This window comes from Phasianus colchicus, chromosome 3, assembly GCF_987193195.1.
Source record: "Phasianus colchicus chromosome 3, bPhaCol1.hap1.1, whole genome shotgun sequence".
Classification (NCBI taxonomy): Eukaryota; Metazoa; Chordata; class Aves; order Galliformes; family Phasianidae; genus Phasianus; species Phasianus colchicus.
The window spans coordinates 94,654,785-94,672,404 of NC_143438.1; the positions used below are offsets into that span (position 1 = coordinate 94,654,785).

At 60.8% G+C, this 17,620-nt stretch overlaps 1 protein-coding gene across 18 annotated transcripts in view; it reads left to right on the forward strand.

Moving 5' to 3' along the window:
* The window catches only part of PLEC (plectin), a 160,680-nt gene that overhangs the window by 79,789 nt on the left and 63,271 nt on the right, over nucleotides 1-17,620 (forward strand). For 8 of the 18 annotated variants that reach the window (XM_090138185.1, XM_090138192.1, XM_090138197.1 and 5 more), the window contains 3 exons: nucleotides 669-730; nucleotides 13,640-13,729; nucleotides 16,485-16,520. In XM_090138185.1, the coding sequence (XP_089994311.1) occupies nucleotides 669-730; nucleotides 13,640-13,729; nucleotides 16,485-16,520 (188 nt within the window). Of the gene's footprint in view, nucleotides 1-668; nucleotides 731-8,540; nucleotides 8,556-13,639; nucleotides 13,730-16,484; nucleotides 16,521-17,620 lie in introns of all 18 variants that reach the window. The other 10 variants (XM_090138184.1, XM_090138190.1, XM_090138195.1 and 7 more) reach the window with 3 other exon arrangements.

Here is a 17,620-nt window from a genome sequence, read left to right on the forward strand (position 1 = left end):
TTCCGGCGCCGTGAGTCACCGGCGGTTTTTCCCTGCGGCGCTTCCGGTGCCACTGCGGGACGGTCGCCGCCCCACATCGTGCCCCATATCGTGCCCCATAGCGCCGCCCCACATCGTGCCCCATAGCGCTGCCCCATAGTGTCACCCCATAGCGCTGCCCCATAGCACCCCACACCGCACCCCACACTGCAGCCCCACCACTGCCCCCCACTGTGCCTCCACTGCCCCCATGGTGCCCCACACCGTGCCCCCCATCGCCCCCCACAGCCCCCCATCACCCCCATCACCCCCCATTTCCCATCACCCCCCATCACCCCCCATTGCCCCCCACAGTCCCCCATTGCCCCCCATCACCCCCCATCACCCCCATCGCCCCCCACTGCCCCCCATTGCCCCCCATCACCCCCCATCACCCATCACCCCCCACAGCCCCCCATTGCCCCCCATCACCCCCCACAACCCCCCATTGCCCCCATCACCCACCATCACCCCCATCGCCCCCCACAGCCCCCCACTGCCCCCCATCACCCACATCGCCCCCCACAGCCTCCCATTGCCCCCCATTGCCCCCCATCACCCCACATCGCCCCCCACAGCCCCCCACTGCCCCCCACTGCCCCACGTCACCCCCCGCAGCCCCCTGACCCCTCCCCCCTTTTGTGTTGCAGACGAGCGCGACCGCGTGCAGAAGAAAACCTTCACCAAATGGGTCAACAAGCACCTCCTCAAGGTACCGCCCCACAGCGCCCCATAGCGCCCCACAGCGCCCCACAGCGCCCCACAGCGCCCCATAGCGCCCCACAGCGCCCCACAGCGCCCCATAGCGCCTCACTGCACCCCAGTGCATCCCACTGTGCCCCATAACACCCCATAGCACCCCACTGCATCCCACAGCGCCCCACAGCGCCCCATAGCGCCCCATAACACCCCATAGTGCCCCATAACACCCCACTGCATCCCACTGTGCCCCATAACACCCCATAATGCCCCACAGCGCCCCACAGCGCCCCATAGCGCCCCACAGCGCCCCATAACACCCCAGTGCATCCCACTGTGCCCCATAACACCCCATAGCGCCCCATAGCGCCCCACTGCACCCCATAGCGCTCCATAACACCCCAGTGCATCCCACTGTGCCCCATAACACCCCATAGTACCCCATAGCTCCCCATAACGCTCCACTACATCCCACTGTGCCCCATAGTGCCCCATAGCGCCCCATAGCGCCCCACTGCACCCCACTGCACCCCATAGTGCCCCATAACACCCCAGTGCATCCCACTGTGCCCCATAACACCCCATAGCTCCCCATAGCGCCCCATAGCGCCCTACTGCACCCCACTGCACCCCATAGCGCCCCATAACAACCCACTGCATCCCACAGCGCCCCATAGCACCCTATAATGCCCCACTGCACCCCACTGCACCCCATAGTGCCCCATAACGCCCCACTGCACCCCACTGCACCCCATAGCGCTCCATAACACCCCAGTGCATCCCACTGTGCCCCGTAACACCCCATAGCACCCCATAGTGCCCCATAACACCCCATAGCACCCCATAGCGCCCCATAACACCCCACTGCATCCCACAGCGCCCCATAGCGCCCCATAGCGCTCCATAATGCCCCACTGCATCCCACTGCACCCCACTGCACCCCATAGCACCCCACAACACCCCAGTGCATCCCACTGCACCCCACTGCACCCCATAACACCCCATAGTGCCCCATAACACCTCATAATGCCCCACTGCGCCCCACTGCGCCCCATAATACTCCATAGTGCCCCATAGCGCCCCATAACGCCCCACTGCGTCCCACTGCACCCCATGGCACCCCATAGTGCCCCATAGTGTCCCACTGCACCCCATAACACCCCATAGCACCCCACTGCACCCCATAACACCCCATAGCACCCCACTGTGCCCCACAGCGCCCCATAGCGCCCCATAGTGCCCCATAACACCCCACTGCGTCCCACTGCACCCCATAGCACCCCATAGCGCCCCATAGTGTCCCACTGCACCCCATAGCACCCCATAGCACCCCACTGCACCCCATAACACCCCACTGCGCCCCACTGCGCCCTACTGTGCCCCATAGCACCCCACTGTGCCCCATAACACCCCATAGTGCCCCACCTGGCCCCAGTGCATCCCATAGCACCCCATAATACCCCATAGCGCCCCACTGTGCCCCACTGCACCCCATAGCACCCCATAGCACCCCATAACACCCCATAGCACCCCACTGCACCCCACTGTGCCCCATAGCGCCCCACTGTGCCCCATAACACCCCATAGTGCCCCACTGTGCCCCACTGCACCCCATAGAGCCCCATAACACTCCATAGCACCTCACTGCGCCCCATAGCGCCCCACTGTGCCCCATAGAACCCCATAGCGCCCTGCTGCACCTCACTGTGCCCCACTGTGCCCCACAGCGCCCCACATCTTCATTGTGCCCCACGCTTTCGTTGTGCCCCACGGTATCACTGTGCCCCACATTGTGCCCCACATTGTGCCCCACATCGTCACTGTGCCCCACATCATCACTGTGCCCCACGTTGTGCCCCACATCTTCATTGCGCCCCACGTTGTGCCCCACATCATCACTGTGCCCCACATCATCACTGTGCCCCACATTGTGGCCCACATTTTCATTGTGCCCCACATCATCACTGTGCCCCACGTTGTGCCCCACATCTTCATTGTGCCCCACACTTCCGTTGTGCCCCACGGTATCACTGTGCCCCACGTTGTGCCCCACATCTTCACTGTGCCCCACATCATCATTGTGCCCCACATTGTGGCCCACATTTTCATTGTGCCCCACATCGTCACTGTGCCCCACGTTGTGCCCCACATCTTTATTGCGCCCCACGGTATCACTGTGCCCCACATTGTGCCCCACAGTGTCATTGCGCCCCACGTTGTGCCCCACATTGTGCCCCACATCTTCATTGTGCCTCACACTGTGCCCCACATTGTGCCCCACATTGTGCCCCACAGCGTCTCTGTGCCCCGCATTGCTGTGCCCCCCACTGTGCCCCCCAGCTCCCAGTGCCCCACAGCCCCCCATCCCCCATGTCCTCTCAGTCCTCCCCCATCCCCTTGTCGCCCCACATCCCCCCACATCCCCCCCATATCCGCCCTATATCCCCTCATATCTCCCCACATCCCCCCACATCCCCCCCCACATCCCCCCATATCCTCCATATCCCCTATTTCCCCCACATCCCCCCACATCCCCCCACATCCCCCCATATCCCACATATCCCCCATTTCCCCCCCATATCCCCCCATATCCCCCCACATCCCCCATATCCCCTATTTCCCCCACATCCCCCCATACCCCCCCATATCCCCCCCATATCCCCCCCCATTTCCCCCCATATCCCCCCATATCCCCCCCATATCCCCCCCATATCCCCCACATCCCCCACATCCCCCATATCCCCTATTTCCCCCATTTCCCCCCCACATCCCCCCACATCCCCCATATCCCCCCATATCCCCCACACCCCCCCACATCGTCCCATAACCCCCCCATCTCCCCACATCCCCCCACATCTCCCCACATCCCCCCATATCTCCCACATATCCCCCCATATCCCCCCCCACATCCCCCCACATCCCCCCACATCCCCCACATCCCCCATATCCCCCATATCCCCTATTTCCCCCACATCCCCCCATCCCCCCCCACATCCCCCCACGTCCCCCCCCACCCCCTCCCTGTCACCCCCCTCCCCCCCCCCGTCCTCAACCCCCCCTTCCTGCCCCCCCCCCCCAAATTCCCTACCATTTGTTCGCATTGCTGCCAGGGCTGCGTGTCACAGCGTGTGAGGCGTGTCACGTGTGTGTCACATGTCACGTGTGTGTCACATGTCACGTGTGTGCGGCGTGTCACGTGTGTGTCACATGTTACGTGTGCGCGGCGTGTCACGTGTGTGCTGCGTGTTGTGTATATGCTGCATGTCACAGCGTGTGCGGCGTGTCACGTGTGTGCTGCGTGTCATGTATATGCTGCATGTCACAGCGTGTGCGGCGTGTCACGTGTGTGTCACATGTCACGTGTGTGCGGCGTGTCACGTGTGTGCTGTATGTCACAGCGTGCACGGCGTGTCACGTGTGTGCTGTGTGTCGTGTGTGTCACATGTCACGTGTGTGCTGTGTGTCATGTGTGTGCTGCATGTCACAGCGTGCGCTGCGTGTCACATGTGTGTGGCGTGTCACATGTGTGCTGTGTGTCACGTGTGTGCTGCATGTCACAGCGTGTGCTGCGTGTCACATGTGTGCTGTGTGTCACGTGTGTGCTGTGTGTCACGTGTGTGCTGTGTGTCACATGTGTGCTGTGTGTGCCATGTGCTGCATGTCACAGCGTGCGCGGCGTGTCACGTGTGTGGTGTGTGTGCTGTGTGCCGCGTGTCACAGCGCGTGCGCCATGTCATGTGTGCGCGGCGTGTCACGTGTGTGCTGTGTGTGCCATGTGCTGCGTGTCACGGTGTGTACCGCATGTGCCGTGCCTCATCACTGTGTGCTGCGTGTCACGTGTGTGCTGCGTGTGCCACGCGCTGTGTCACAGCGTGTGCTGCGTGTGCCGTGCATCATCCATGTGTGCTGTGTCACGTGTGCGCTGCATGTGCCGGGTGCTGTGTGTCTCAGAGTGTGCTGCGTGTCAGGTGTGTGCTGCATGTCATGTGTGTGCTGCATGTCACATGTGTGCTGCATGTCACGTGTGTGCTGTGATTGCCGGGTGCTGTGTCACAGCGTGTGCTGCGTGTGCCGTGCATCATCCATGTGTGCTCTGTCACGTGTGTGCTGCATCTGCCACGCATCATCACCGTGCGCTGCATGTCACGTGTGTGTGCTGCGTGTGCCGTGCATCATCCATGTGAGCTGCGTGTCTCAGTGAGCTGTGTGTCACAGCGTGTGCTGTGTGCTGCGTGTCACGTGTGTGCTGCGTGTGCCGTGCATCATCACCGTGTGCTGCGTGTCACAGCGTGTGCTGCATGTGCCATTTGCTGCGTCACGTGTGTGCTGCGTGTGCCATGTGCTGCGCGTCATGTGTGCGCTGCGTGTGTTGTGTGCTGTTCGTCACCATGTGCTGCGTGTCACATGTGTGCGGTGTGTGCCATGCCTCCTCACTGTGAGCTGTGTGTCCCAGAGTGTGCTGCGTGTCACAGCGTGTGCTGCATGTGCTGTGTGCTGCATGTCACATGTGTGCTGCGTGTGTGGTGTGCCGTTCATCACCATGTGCTGTGTGTCACGTGTGTGCTGCGTGTGCCATGTGCTGCGTGTCACATGCGTGCTGCATGTACCATGCATCATCAGTGTGAGCTGCGCATCATGGCGTGTGCTGCATGTGCCGTGTGCTGCATGTGACAGCGTGTGCTGCGTGTGCCGTCCATCATCACCATGTGCTGCGTGTCACGTGTGTGCTGCGTGTGCTGTGTGTCACCGCGTGCCACGTGCTGCATGCCACGTGCTGCGTGTCACGTGTGTGCTGCACGTGCTGCGTGCCGTGCATCACCGTGTGCTGTGTCACAGCGTGTGCTCCGTGTGCCGTGTGTCACGTGTGTGCTGCGCGTGCCATGTGCTCCATGTCACAGCGTGTGCTGCGTGTGCCGTTCGTCACCATGTGCTGTGTGTCACGTGTGTGCTGCGTGTGCCGTGCATCATCCATGTGAGCTGCGTGTCCCAGAGTGTGCTGCGTGTCACTGCGTGTCGCTGCGTGTGCCGTGTGCTGCATGTCACATGCCTGTTGCGGGTGCCATGTACTGCATGTCACAGCGTGTGCTGCATGTTACAGCATGTGCTGTGTGCTGCGTGTGCCATGCATCACCAGTGTGAGCTGCGTGTCACATGCATGCCACATGCCATGCATTGCTGCGTGCCATGTGCTGCGTGTGCCACGCGTGTGCTGCATGCCGCGCTGCATGCTGTGCTGTGTGCTGCATGTCACCCACGTGTGCCACGTGCCATGCTTCATGCCGTGTGCTGTGTGCCATGCGTGTGCTGCATGTTGCGGTCCATGCCCTGCTGCGTGTTGTGTGCCACGTCACGTGTGTGCTGCATGTCACGTGTGTGCTGCACGCTGGGCCATGTGTCACAACACGGGCTGCATGTCACGTGCTGCATGTGCTGCAATGTGTGCTGCATGCCATGCACTTGGTGCTCCATGCGTGCTGCTGTGTGTGCCATGTGCTGCGTGCCATGCATCATGCCATGTGCTGCGTGCCAGGCATCATGCCATGTTCTGTGTGCTGTGTGTGGTGTGCCATGTGCTGTGTGCCATGCTTCATACTATGTTGTATGTGCTGTGTGCCGTGTGACATGTGTCATGCCATGTTCTGTGTGCCATGTGCTGTGTGCCATGCTTCGTGCTATTTTGTATGTGCTGTGTGCCGTGCGCTGTGTGTCATGCCGTGTTCTGCGTGCCATGTGCTGCGTGCCATGCGTCATGCCACGTTCCGTGTGCCGTGTGTGGTGTGCCATGTGCTGCATGCATGCATCATGCTATGTTACACGTGCTGCGTGCCATGCATCATGCCACGTTCTGTGTGCCGTGTTCTATGTGCCAAGTGCTGCATGCCATGCATCATGCCATGTTCCGTGTGCCACGTTCTGTGTTCCGTGTGCCGCGTTGCAACGTGTGCTGCGTGCCACAACACCCGTGTGCCGTGTGTTGCGTGCTGCGTGCTGCACGCCATGCATTGCGTGCCGCGTGCCGCGCACCGTGTGCGCCGTGCTGTGCCGCGTGCTGTGTGTCACACGCAGATCCGTGCGCCGTTCCGTGTGCCATGCACCGATGCGTGTGCCGTTCCGTGTGCATTTCCCCATGCGCCGTTCTGTGTGCCGTGCGCCATTCCATGCGTGCTCTTCTGTGTGCTGCTCCACGCACCGTTCCATGGGCACCAGTCCCTGTGCACCAGTCCATGCACCAGTCCATGTGCACCATTCCATGTGCACCATTCCCTGTGCACCATTCCATGTGCACCATTCCATGTGCACCATTCCATGCACCGTTCCCTGCACTGTTCCATGCACCATTTCATGTGCACCATTCCATGTGCACCATTCCCTGTGCACCATTCCATGCACCGTTCCCTGCACTGTTCCATGCACCAGTCCATGTGCACCATTCCATGTGCACCATTCCCTGTGCACCATTCCATGCACCGTTCCCTGCACTGTTCCATGCACCATTCCCTGTGCACCATTCCATGTGCACCATTCCATGCACCGTTCCCTGCACTGTTCCATGCACCAGTCCATGTGCACCATTCCATGTGCACCATTCCCTGTGCACCATTCCATGCACCGTTCCCTGCACTGTTCCATGCACCATTCCATGTGCACCATTCCATGTGCACCATTCCATGTGCACCATTCCATGCACCGTTCCCTGCACTGTTCCATGCACCATTTCATGTGCACCATTCCACATGCACCGTTCCGTGTGCACCATTCCATGTGCACCATTCCATGCACCGTTCCATGCACCATTCCCTGTGCACCATTCCATGCACCATTCCATGTGCACCATTCCACGTGCACCATTCCATGTGCACCATTCCGTGTGCACCATTCCGTGCACCATTCCATGCGCTGTTCCACGTGCACCATTCCATGTGCACCATTCCATGCACTGCTCCATGCACCATTCCACATACACCATTCCATGTACACCATTCCATGTGCACCATTCCATGCACCATTCCATGCACTGTTCCATGCACCATTCTATGCACCATTCCCTGTCTACCATTCCATGCACCATTCCATGTGCACCGTTCCATGTGCACCATTCAGTGTGCACCATTCCATGCAGTGTTCCATGCACCATTCCATGTGCACCATTCCGTGTGCACCATTCAGTGTGCACCGTTCCGTGCACCATTCCATGCACTGTTCCACGTGCACCGTTCCACGTGCACCGTTCCATGTGCACCATTCAGTGTGCACCATTCCATGCACTGTTCCATGTGCACCATTCCATGTGCACCATTCAGTGTGCACCATTCCATGCACTGTTCCATGCACCATTCTATGCACCATTCCACGTGCACCGTTCCACGTGCACCGTTCCATGCACACCATTCCGTGTGCGCCGTTCCATGCACTGTTCCATGTGCTCCATTCCATGTGCACCGTTCCATGCACCATTCCACACACACCATTCCACGCGCACCATTCCATGTGCACCATTCCATGTGCACCATTTCGTGTGCACCGTTCCATGCACTGTTCCATGTGCACCATTCCATGCACCATTCCACATACACCATTCCATGGGCACCATTCCATGTGCACTGTTCCATGTGCACCATTTCGTGTGCACCATTTCGTGTGCACCATTCCATGCACTGTTCCATGTGCACCATTCCATGCACACCATTCCACGCACACCATTCCGTGTGCACCGTTCCGTGTGCACCATTCCACGTGCACCATTCCACGCCATTCCGTGTGCACGGTTCCGTGCACGGTTCCGTGTTGCACCCCCTGACCTCTCTCCTCTCTCCCCTCCACAGCACTGGTGCAAAAAGGTGGGTGTGAGCGCATGTGTGTGTGAGTGCATGTGTGTGAGAGCACGTGTGTGTGAGAGCACGTGTGTGTGAGAGCACGTGTGTGTGAGGACGTGTGTCTAATTGCACGTGTGTGAGAGCACGTGTGTATGAGTGCACGTGTGTGAGAGTATGTGTGTGTGAGAGCACATATGTGATAGCACGTGTGTCTGAGTGCACGTGTGTGTAAAAGCATGTGTGTGTGAGAGCACGTGTGAGAGCACACGTGAGTGCACATGTGTGTGAACGCACGTGTGTGAGTGCGTGTGTGGGTGAGCATGTGTCTGCACGTGTGTGAGAGCACGTGTGTGTGAGAGCACGTGTGTGAGCGCGTGTGTCTGTGTGTGTGAATGCATGTCTGAGTGCGTGTGTGTGAGTGCACACACGTGTGTGAGTACCCATCTGTGTGTGCGCACACGTGTGCGTGTGAGTGCATGCGTCTGTACATGCATGTGCGTGTGCACGTGTGTGTGAGCGCACACGTGTGTGTGAGTGCACGTGTGAGTGCGTACATATGTGTGTGTGCGCATGTGTGTGTTCATGTATGTGAGTGCGCATGTAGGTGTGCACGTGTGTGAGTGTGCGTGTGCCCCCCATGTCACACCTCACCCTGCACTACAATAGGGGCAGCTGTGGGGCACACTGGGATCTGTGGGGCTCAATGCCATCAGTGGGGCACACTGGGATCTATGGGGCTCAGTGGGATCAGTGGGGCACACTGGGATCTATGGGGCACACCGGGATCTGTGGGGATCAGTGGGGCACACTGGGATCTGTGGGGCACAGTGGGATCTGTGGGGCTCAGTGGGATCTGTGGGGCACAGCAGGGGCTCTGTGGGGCATACCGGAATCTGTGGGGCACAGTGAGATCTATGGGGCACACTGGAGGCTCTGTGGGGCACACTGGGATCTGTGGGGCACACTGGGATCTATGGGGCACACTGGGATCTGTGGGGCACGGTGGGATTTGTGGGGCACACTGGAGGCTCAGTGGGATCTATGGGGCACACTGGGGCCTCTGTGGGGCACACTGGGATCTGTGGGGCACACCAGGAGTTTATGGGGTACACTGGGATCTGTGGGGCACAGTGGGATCTTTGGGGCACACTGGGGGCTCTGTGGGGCACACTGGGATCTATGGGGCTCAATGGGATCTGTGGGGCACATTGGGCTCTGTGGGGCACACTGGGATCTGTGGGGCACACTGGGATCTATGGGGCTCAATGGTATCTGTGGGGCACATTGGGCTCTGTGGGGCACACTGGGATCTGTGGGGCACACTGGGATTTGTGGGGCACACTGGGATTTGTGGGGCACACTGGAGGCTCAGTGGGATCTATGGGGCACACTGGGGGCTCTGTGGGGCACACTGGGATCTATGGGGCACACCAGGAGTTTATGGGGCACACTGGGATCTGTGGGGCTCAATGGGATCTATGGGGCTCAATTGGATCTGTGGGGCTCAATGGGCTCTGTGGGGCACAGTGGGATCTATGGGGCACACCAGGAGTTTATGGGGCACACTGGGATCTGTGGGGCTCAATGGGATCTATGGGGCTCAATTGGATCTGTGGGGCTCAATGGGCTCTGTGGGGCACAGTGGGATCTGTGGGGCACAGTGGGATCTGTGGGGCACGCCGGGCTCTGTGGGGCACAGTGGGGGCTCTATGGGTCAGGCTGCTGGGAGGGGTTGCAGTGGGGCAGGGGGTCCCACACAACGCCATACCTACAGGCCCGCCCCCCAACTCTCCCACCCCCCAACCGTTGTGCCCCCAAACTGTTGTGCCCCACAACTGATGTGCCCCACAACTGATGCACACCCAACCGTCGTGCCCCCCAACCGTCGTGCCCCCCAACCGTCGTGCCCCACAACAAATGACCCCCAACCGATGCCCCCCAACCGTTGTGCCCCCAACCGTTGTGCCCCCGATGAACTCAGCCCCCACCCATCGTGCCCCCCAACCAACCCCCCCCCATAACCCACCCCCCAACCGATGCCCCCCAACCAACGCCCCCCACAACCCACCCTCCAAAGTGCCCCCCAACCAACCCACCCCAAAACCCACCCCCATAACCCACCCCCCACCCATCGTGCCCCCCAACCAACCCACCCCACAACCCACCCCCCAACAAAGCGCCCCCCAACCAAAGCACCCCATAACCCACCCCCCAACCAATGTGCCCCCCAACCAGCCCACCCCCCCAAAACCCACCCCCCAACAACGTGCCCCCCAACAAAGACCCCAAAACCCACCCCCCAACCAAGCTGCCCCCCAACCAACCCACCCCCCAACCAATGTGCTCCCCGACCCACCCCCACCCAACGTTCCCCATCACCCACCCCCAAAACCCACCCCCCATAGCCCACCCCCAAACCAACCCGCCCCCAACCAAAGCACCCCATAATCTGACCCAACCCAGTGTTCCCCATCACCCAGCCCCAAAAGCCACCCCCCAACCAATGCCCCCCAACCAACCTGCCCCCCAACAAAGACCCCATCACCCACCCCCCAACCAAAGCACCCCATCACCCATCCCCACCCAACATTCCCTATAATCAACCCCCCAAAACCCACCCCCCCTCACCCACCCCCAAAACTTACCCCCCCAAACCCACCCCATAACCCACCCCCCAAGCCCCCCAACCAACCCACCCCATAACCCCCCCCACCCAACGTTCCCCATCACCCACCCCCCAACCAACCCCTCATCACCCACCCCCAAAACTTACCCCCTAAAACCCACCCCATAACCCCATACCCCACCCCCCACCCAACCCACCCCATACCCCACCCCCACCCAACGTTCCCCATCACCCACCCCCAAAACTTATCCCCCAAAACCCACCCCCCAACCAATGCCCCCCAACCAACCTGCCCCCCAACAGGGACCCCATAACCCACCCCCCAACCAAAGCACCCCATCACCCACCCCCACCCAATGTTCCACATCACCACCCCCCAAAACCCACCCCAAAACCCACCCCCAAAACCCACCCCCCAACCAATGCCCCCCAACCAACCCGCCCCCCAACAGGGACCCCATCACCCACCCCCCAACCGAAGCACCCCATAATCCCCCCCACTCAACATTCCCCATCACCACCCCCCAAAACCCACCTCCCCCAAACCCACCCCATAACCCCCCCTCACGCCCCCCACCCAACATTCCCCATCACCCACCCCCAAAACCCACCCCCATCACCCACCCCCCAACCAACCAAAGCACCCCATAACCCCCCCACCCAACGTTCCCCATCACCCACCCCCAAAACCCAGCCCCCAACCAATGCCCCCCAACCAACCACGCCATACCCCACCCCCACCCAACATTCCCCATCACCACCCCCCAAAACCCACCCCCCCCAAACCCACCCCATAACCCCCCCCCACGCCCCCCACCCAACGTTCCCCATCACCCACCCCCCAACCAACCAAAGCGCCCCATAACCCCCCCACCCAACGTTCCCCATCACCCAGCCCCCAAAATTTATCCCCCAAAACCCACCCCCCAACCAATGCCCCCCAACCAACCCACCCCCCAACAGGGACCCCATCACCCACCCCCCAACCGAAGCCCCCCATAACCCCCCCCCAACCAATGTTCCCCATCACCCACCCCCCATAACCCACCCCCCAACCAACCAAAGCACTCCATAACCCCCCCCACCCAACGTTCCCCATCACCCAGCCCCAAAAGCCACCCCCCAACCAATGCCCCCCAACCAACCCACCCCCCAACAGGGACCCCATCACCCCCCCCACTCAACATTCCCCATCACCCACCCCCCAAAATCCACCCCCATCACCCACCCCCCAACCAATGTGCCCCCCAACCAACCCGTCTCCCAACCAAAGCACCCCATCACCCACCCCCAAAACCCACCCCCCAACCAATGCCCCCCAACCAATCAGCCCCCCAACAGGGGCCCCATCACCCACCCCCCAACCAAAGCATCCCATAACCCCCCCCACCCAACATTCCCCATCACCCACCCCCAAAACTCACCCCCCAAAGCCCACCCCCCATAACCCACCCTGCAACCAAAGCACCCCATAACCTGCCCCCACCCAACATTCCCCATCACCCACCCTGAAAACCCACCCCCCAACCAATGCCCCCCAACCAACCCGCCCCCCAACAGGGACCCCATCACCCACCCCCCAACCAAAGCACCCCATAACCCCCCCCACTCAACATTCCCCATCACCCACCCCCAAAACCCACCCCCCAAAATCCACCCCCATCACCCACCCCCCAACCAGTGTGCCCCCCAACCAACCCGTCTCCCAACCAAAGCACCCCATCACCCACCCCCAAAACCCACTCCCCAACCAATGCCCCCCAACCAATCAGCCCCCCAACAGGGACCCCATAACCCACCCCCCAACCAAAGCACCCCATAACCCCCCCCACTCAACATTCCCCATCACCCACCCCCCAACCAACCCACTCCATCACCCACCCCCACCCAACATTCCCTATAATCCATCCCCCAACCAACCCACCCTTTAACCCACCCCCACCCAACATTCCCCATCGCCCACCCCCAAAACCCACCCCCACCCAACATTCCCTATAATCCACCCCCCAACCAACCCACCCCATCACCCACCCCCCAACCAACATTCCCTAAAATCCACCCCCCAAAACCAGCCCACCCCCCAACCAAAGGCCCCCATAGCCCGCCCCCACCCAACATCCCCCATCACCCACCCCCCAACCAACCAAAGCACCCCATAACTCCCCCCACCCAACATTCCCCATCACCCACCCCCAAAACCCACCCCCCCCAAACCCACCCCATAACCCCCCCCCACGCCCCCCACCCAACGTTCCCCATCAATCACCCACCCCCATCACCCACCCCCCAACCAATGTGCCCCCCAACCAACCCGTCTCCCAACCAAAGCATCCCATCACCCACCCCCAAAACCCACCCCCCAACCAATGCCCCCCAACCAACCTGCCCCTCAACAGGGACCCCATCACCCACCCCCCAACCGAAGCCCCCCATAACCCCCCCCCGCCCCCCCCGCCCCCCCATGAGTCCGGTTTCCCCGCAGGCGCAGCGCCACGTTCAGGACCTGTACGAGGACCTGCGGGACGGCCACAACCTCATCTCGCTGCTGGAAGTGCTCTCGGGGGACACGCTGGTGGGTGCCCCATAGCGACCCCTGCCCCATAGCGACCCCTGCCCCACAGCGACCCCTGCCCCATAGCGACCCCCTCTGTGCCCCATAGCGACCCCCCCCGTGCCCCACAGCGACCCCCCCCGTGCCCCATAGCGACCCCCTCTGTGCCCAGTAGTGACCCCCTCTGTACCCCATAGCGACCCCCCTGTCTGTGCCCCATAGAGACCCCCCCCCACCTCTGTGCCCCATAGTGACTTCTCCACCCGGACCCCATCCTCCTCTGTGCCCCATAGCTGCGCTCTGACTCTCTGCCCCATAGCCTCTCTCTGATCCCCTCTGTGTCCCATAACTGCACTCTGATTCTCTGTGCCCTATAGCTGTGCTCTGACCCTCTGCCCTATAGCCCCTCTCTGTGCCCCATAACTGCACTCTGACCCTCTCTGCCCCATAGGCTCTCTCTGACCCTCTGCCCCATAGCCTCTCTCTGATCCCCTCTGTGCCCCATAACTGCACTCTGATTCTCTGTGCCCCATAGCTGTGCTCTGATCCTCTCTGCCCCATAGCTGCACTCTGAGCCTTTGCCCCATAGCCCCTCTCTGACCCTCTCTGCCCCATAGCTGCACTCTGACCCCTCTGTGCCCCATAGCCCCTCTCTGACCCTCTCTGCCCCATAGCCTCTCTCTGACCTTCTCTGCCCCATAACTGCACTCTGACCCCTCTGTGCCCCATAGCCTCTCTCTGACCTTCTCTGCCCTATAGCTGCACTCTGGCCCTCCGCACCCTATATGTGCGCTCTGACCCTCTGCCCCATAGCTGCTTTCTGTGCCCCATAGCCTCTCTCTGACCCTCTGTGCCCCATAACTGCACTCTGATTCTCTCTGCCCCATAGCTGTGCTCTGATCCTCTGTGCCCTATAGCTGCACTCTGAGCCTCTGCCCTATAGCCCCTCTCTGTGCCCAATAACTGCACTCTGATCCTCTCTGCCCCATAGCCTCTCTCTGCCCCTCTCTGCCCCATAACTGCACTCTGATTCTCTTTGCCCTATAGCTGTGCTCTGACCCTCTGCCCTATAGCCCCTCTCTGTGCCCCATAACTGCACTCTGACCCTCTCTGCCCCATAGGCTCTCTCTGACCCTCTGCCCCATAGCCTCTCTCTGATCCCCTCTGTGCCCCATAACTGCACTCTGATTCTCTGTGCCCCATAGCTGTGCTCTGATCCTCTCTGCCCCATAGCTGCACTCTGAGCCTCTGCCCCATAGCCCCTCTCTGACCTTCTCTGCCCCATAACTGCACTGTGACCCCTCTGTGCCCCATAGCCTCTCTCTGACCTTCTCTGCCCTATAGCTGCACTCTGGCCCTCCGCACCCTATATGTGCGCTCTGACCCTCTGCCCCATAGCTGCTTTCTGTGCCCCATAGCCTCTCTCTGACCCTCTGTGCCCCATAGCTGCTCTCTGTGCCCCATAACCTCTCTCTGACCTTCTCTGCCCCATAACTGCACTCTGACCCCCTCTGTGCCCCATAGCTGCACTTTGACCCTCTGCCCCATAGCCGCTCTCTGACCCTCTGTGCCCCATAGCTGCACTCTGCCCTATAGCTGCATAGCCACTCTGACCTTCTCTGCCCCATAGCCGCTCTCTGCCCTATAGCTTCTCTCTGATCCTCTGCCCCATAGCCTCTCTCTGACCCTCTCTGCCCCATAGCCTCTCTGTGACCCTCTGCCCCATAGCTGTTGTCTGTGCCCCATAGCCTCTCTCTGACCCTCTCTGCCCCATAGCCTCTCTGTGACCCTCTGCCCCATAGCTGTTGTCTGTGCCCCATAGCCTCTCTCTGACCCTCTGTGCCCCATAGCTGCACTCTGAGCCTCTGCCCCCTAGCCACTCTCTGACCTTCTCTGCCCTATAGCCTCTGTCTGACTCTCTGCCCCATAGCTGCTCTCTGCCCTATAGCCACTCTCTGCCCCATAGCTGCTTTCTCTGCCCCATAGCTGCTCTCTGCCCCATAGCTGCTCTCTGCCCCATAGCTGTTCTCTGCCCTATAGCAGCTCTCTGCCCCATAGCTGCTCTCGTCCCTATAGCCGCTCTCTGCCCTATAGCTGCTCTCTCTGCCCTATAGCCACTCTCTCTGCCCCATAGCTGCTCTCTGCCATATAGCTGCTCTCTGCCCCATAGCTGCACTCTGCCCTATAGCCGCACTCTGCCCCATAGCTGCTCTCTGCCCCATAGTTGCTCTCTGACCCATAGCTGCACTCTGCCCTATAGCCGCACTCTGCCCCATAGCTGCTCTCTGCCCCATAGCTGCTCTCTGCCCTATAGCCGCACTCTGCCCCATAGCTGCTCTCTGCCCCATAGCTGCTCTCTGCCCCATAGCTGCACTCTGCCCTATAGCAGCTCTCTGCCCCATAGCTGCTCTCGTCCCTATAGCCGCTCTCTGCCCTATAGCTGCTCTCTGCCCCATAGCTTCTCTCTGCCCGATAGCTTCTCTCTGCCCCATAGCTGCGCTCTGCGCTATAACAGCTCTCTGCCCTATAGCTGCGCTCTGCCCTATAGCCACTCTCTCTTCCCTATAGCTGCTCTGTGCCTTATAGCCGCTCTGTGCCCTATATCCGCTCTCTGCCCCATAGCTGCTCTGTGCCCTATAGCTGCTCTGTGCCCTATAGCCGCTCTGTGCCCTATATCCGCTCTCTGCCCCATAGCTGCTCTGTGCCCCATAGCCGCGCTGTCTGACCCTGTCTCCCTCTCTCTCTATTCCCCCTCCCCCCGCTCCATGTGGGGCAGCCCCGGGAGCGCGACGTCATCAGGAGGTTACGCCTGGTGAGTGTGGGGCGCCGCGCCGCCCCTCTGCCTCTGCCCCATAGGGCTGCCCCATAGAGCCGCCCCATAGGGCTGCCCCATAGAACTGTGCCATAGGGCTGCCCCATAGAGCTGCCCCATAGAACTGCCCCATAGAGCTGCCCCATAGGGCTGCCCCATAGAGCTGCCCCATAGAGCTGCCCCATAGGGCTGCCCCATAGAACTGTGCCATAGGGCTGCCCCATAGAGCTGCCCCATAGGGCTGCCCCATAGAACTGTGCCATAGAACTGCCCCATAGGGCTGCCCCATAGAACTGTGCCATAGGGCTGCCCCATAGAACTGCCCCATAGGGCTGCCCCATAGAGCCACCCCATAGAGCTGCCCCATAGAGCTGCCCCATAGGGCTGCCCCATAGAACTGTGCCATAGGGCTGCCCCATAGAGCTGCCCCATAGGGCTGCCCCATAGAACTGTGCCATAGAACTGCCCCATAGGGCTGCCCCATAGAACTGTGCCATAGGGCTGCCCCATAGAGCTGCCCCATAGAGCTGCCCCATAGGGCTGCCCCATAGAGCTGCCCCATAGAACTGTGCCATAGAGCTGCCCCATAGAGCTGCCCCATAGAGCTGCCCCATAGAACTGTCCATAGAGCTGCCCTATAGAACTGCCCTATAGAACCACCCCATAGGGCTGCCCCATAGAGCTGCCCCATAGAACTGTGCCATAGAGCTGCCCCATAGGGCTGCCCCATAGAGCTGCCCCATAGAGCTGTCCATAGAGCTGTCCCATAGAGCTGCCCTATAGAACCACCCCATAGGGCTGCCCCATAGAGCTGCCCCATAGAACTGTGCCATAGGGCTGCCCCATAGAGCTGCCCCATAGAGCTGCCCATAGAGCTTCCCTATAGAACTGCCCTATAGAACCACCCCATAGGGCTGCCCCATAGAGCTGCCCCATAGAACTGTGCCATAGGGCTGCCCCATAGAGCTGCCCCATAGAGCTGTCCCATAGAGCTGCCCTATAGAACCACCCCATAGGGCTGCCCCATAGAGCTGCCCCATAGAGCTGTCCCATAGAGCTGTCCATAGAGCTGCCCTATAGAACTGCCCTATAGAACCACC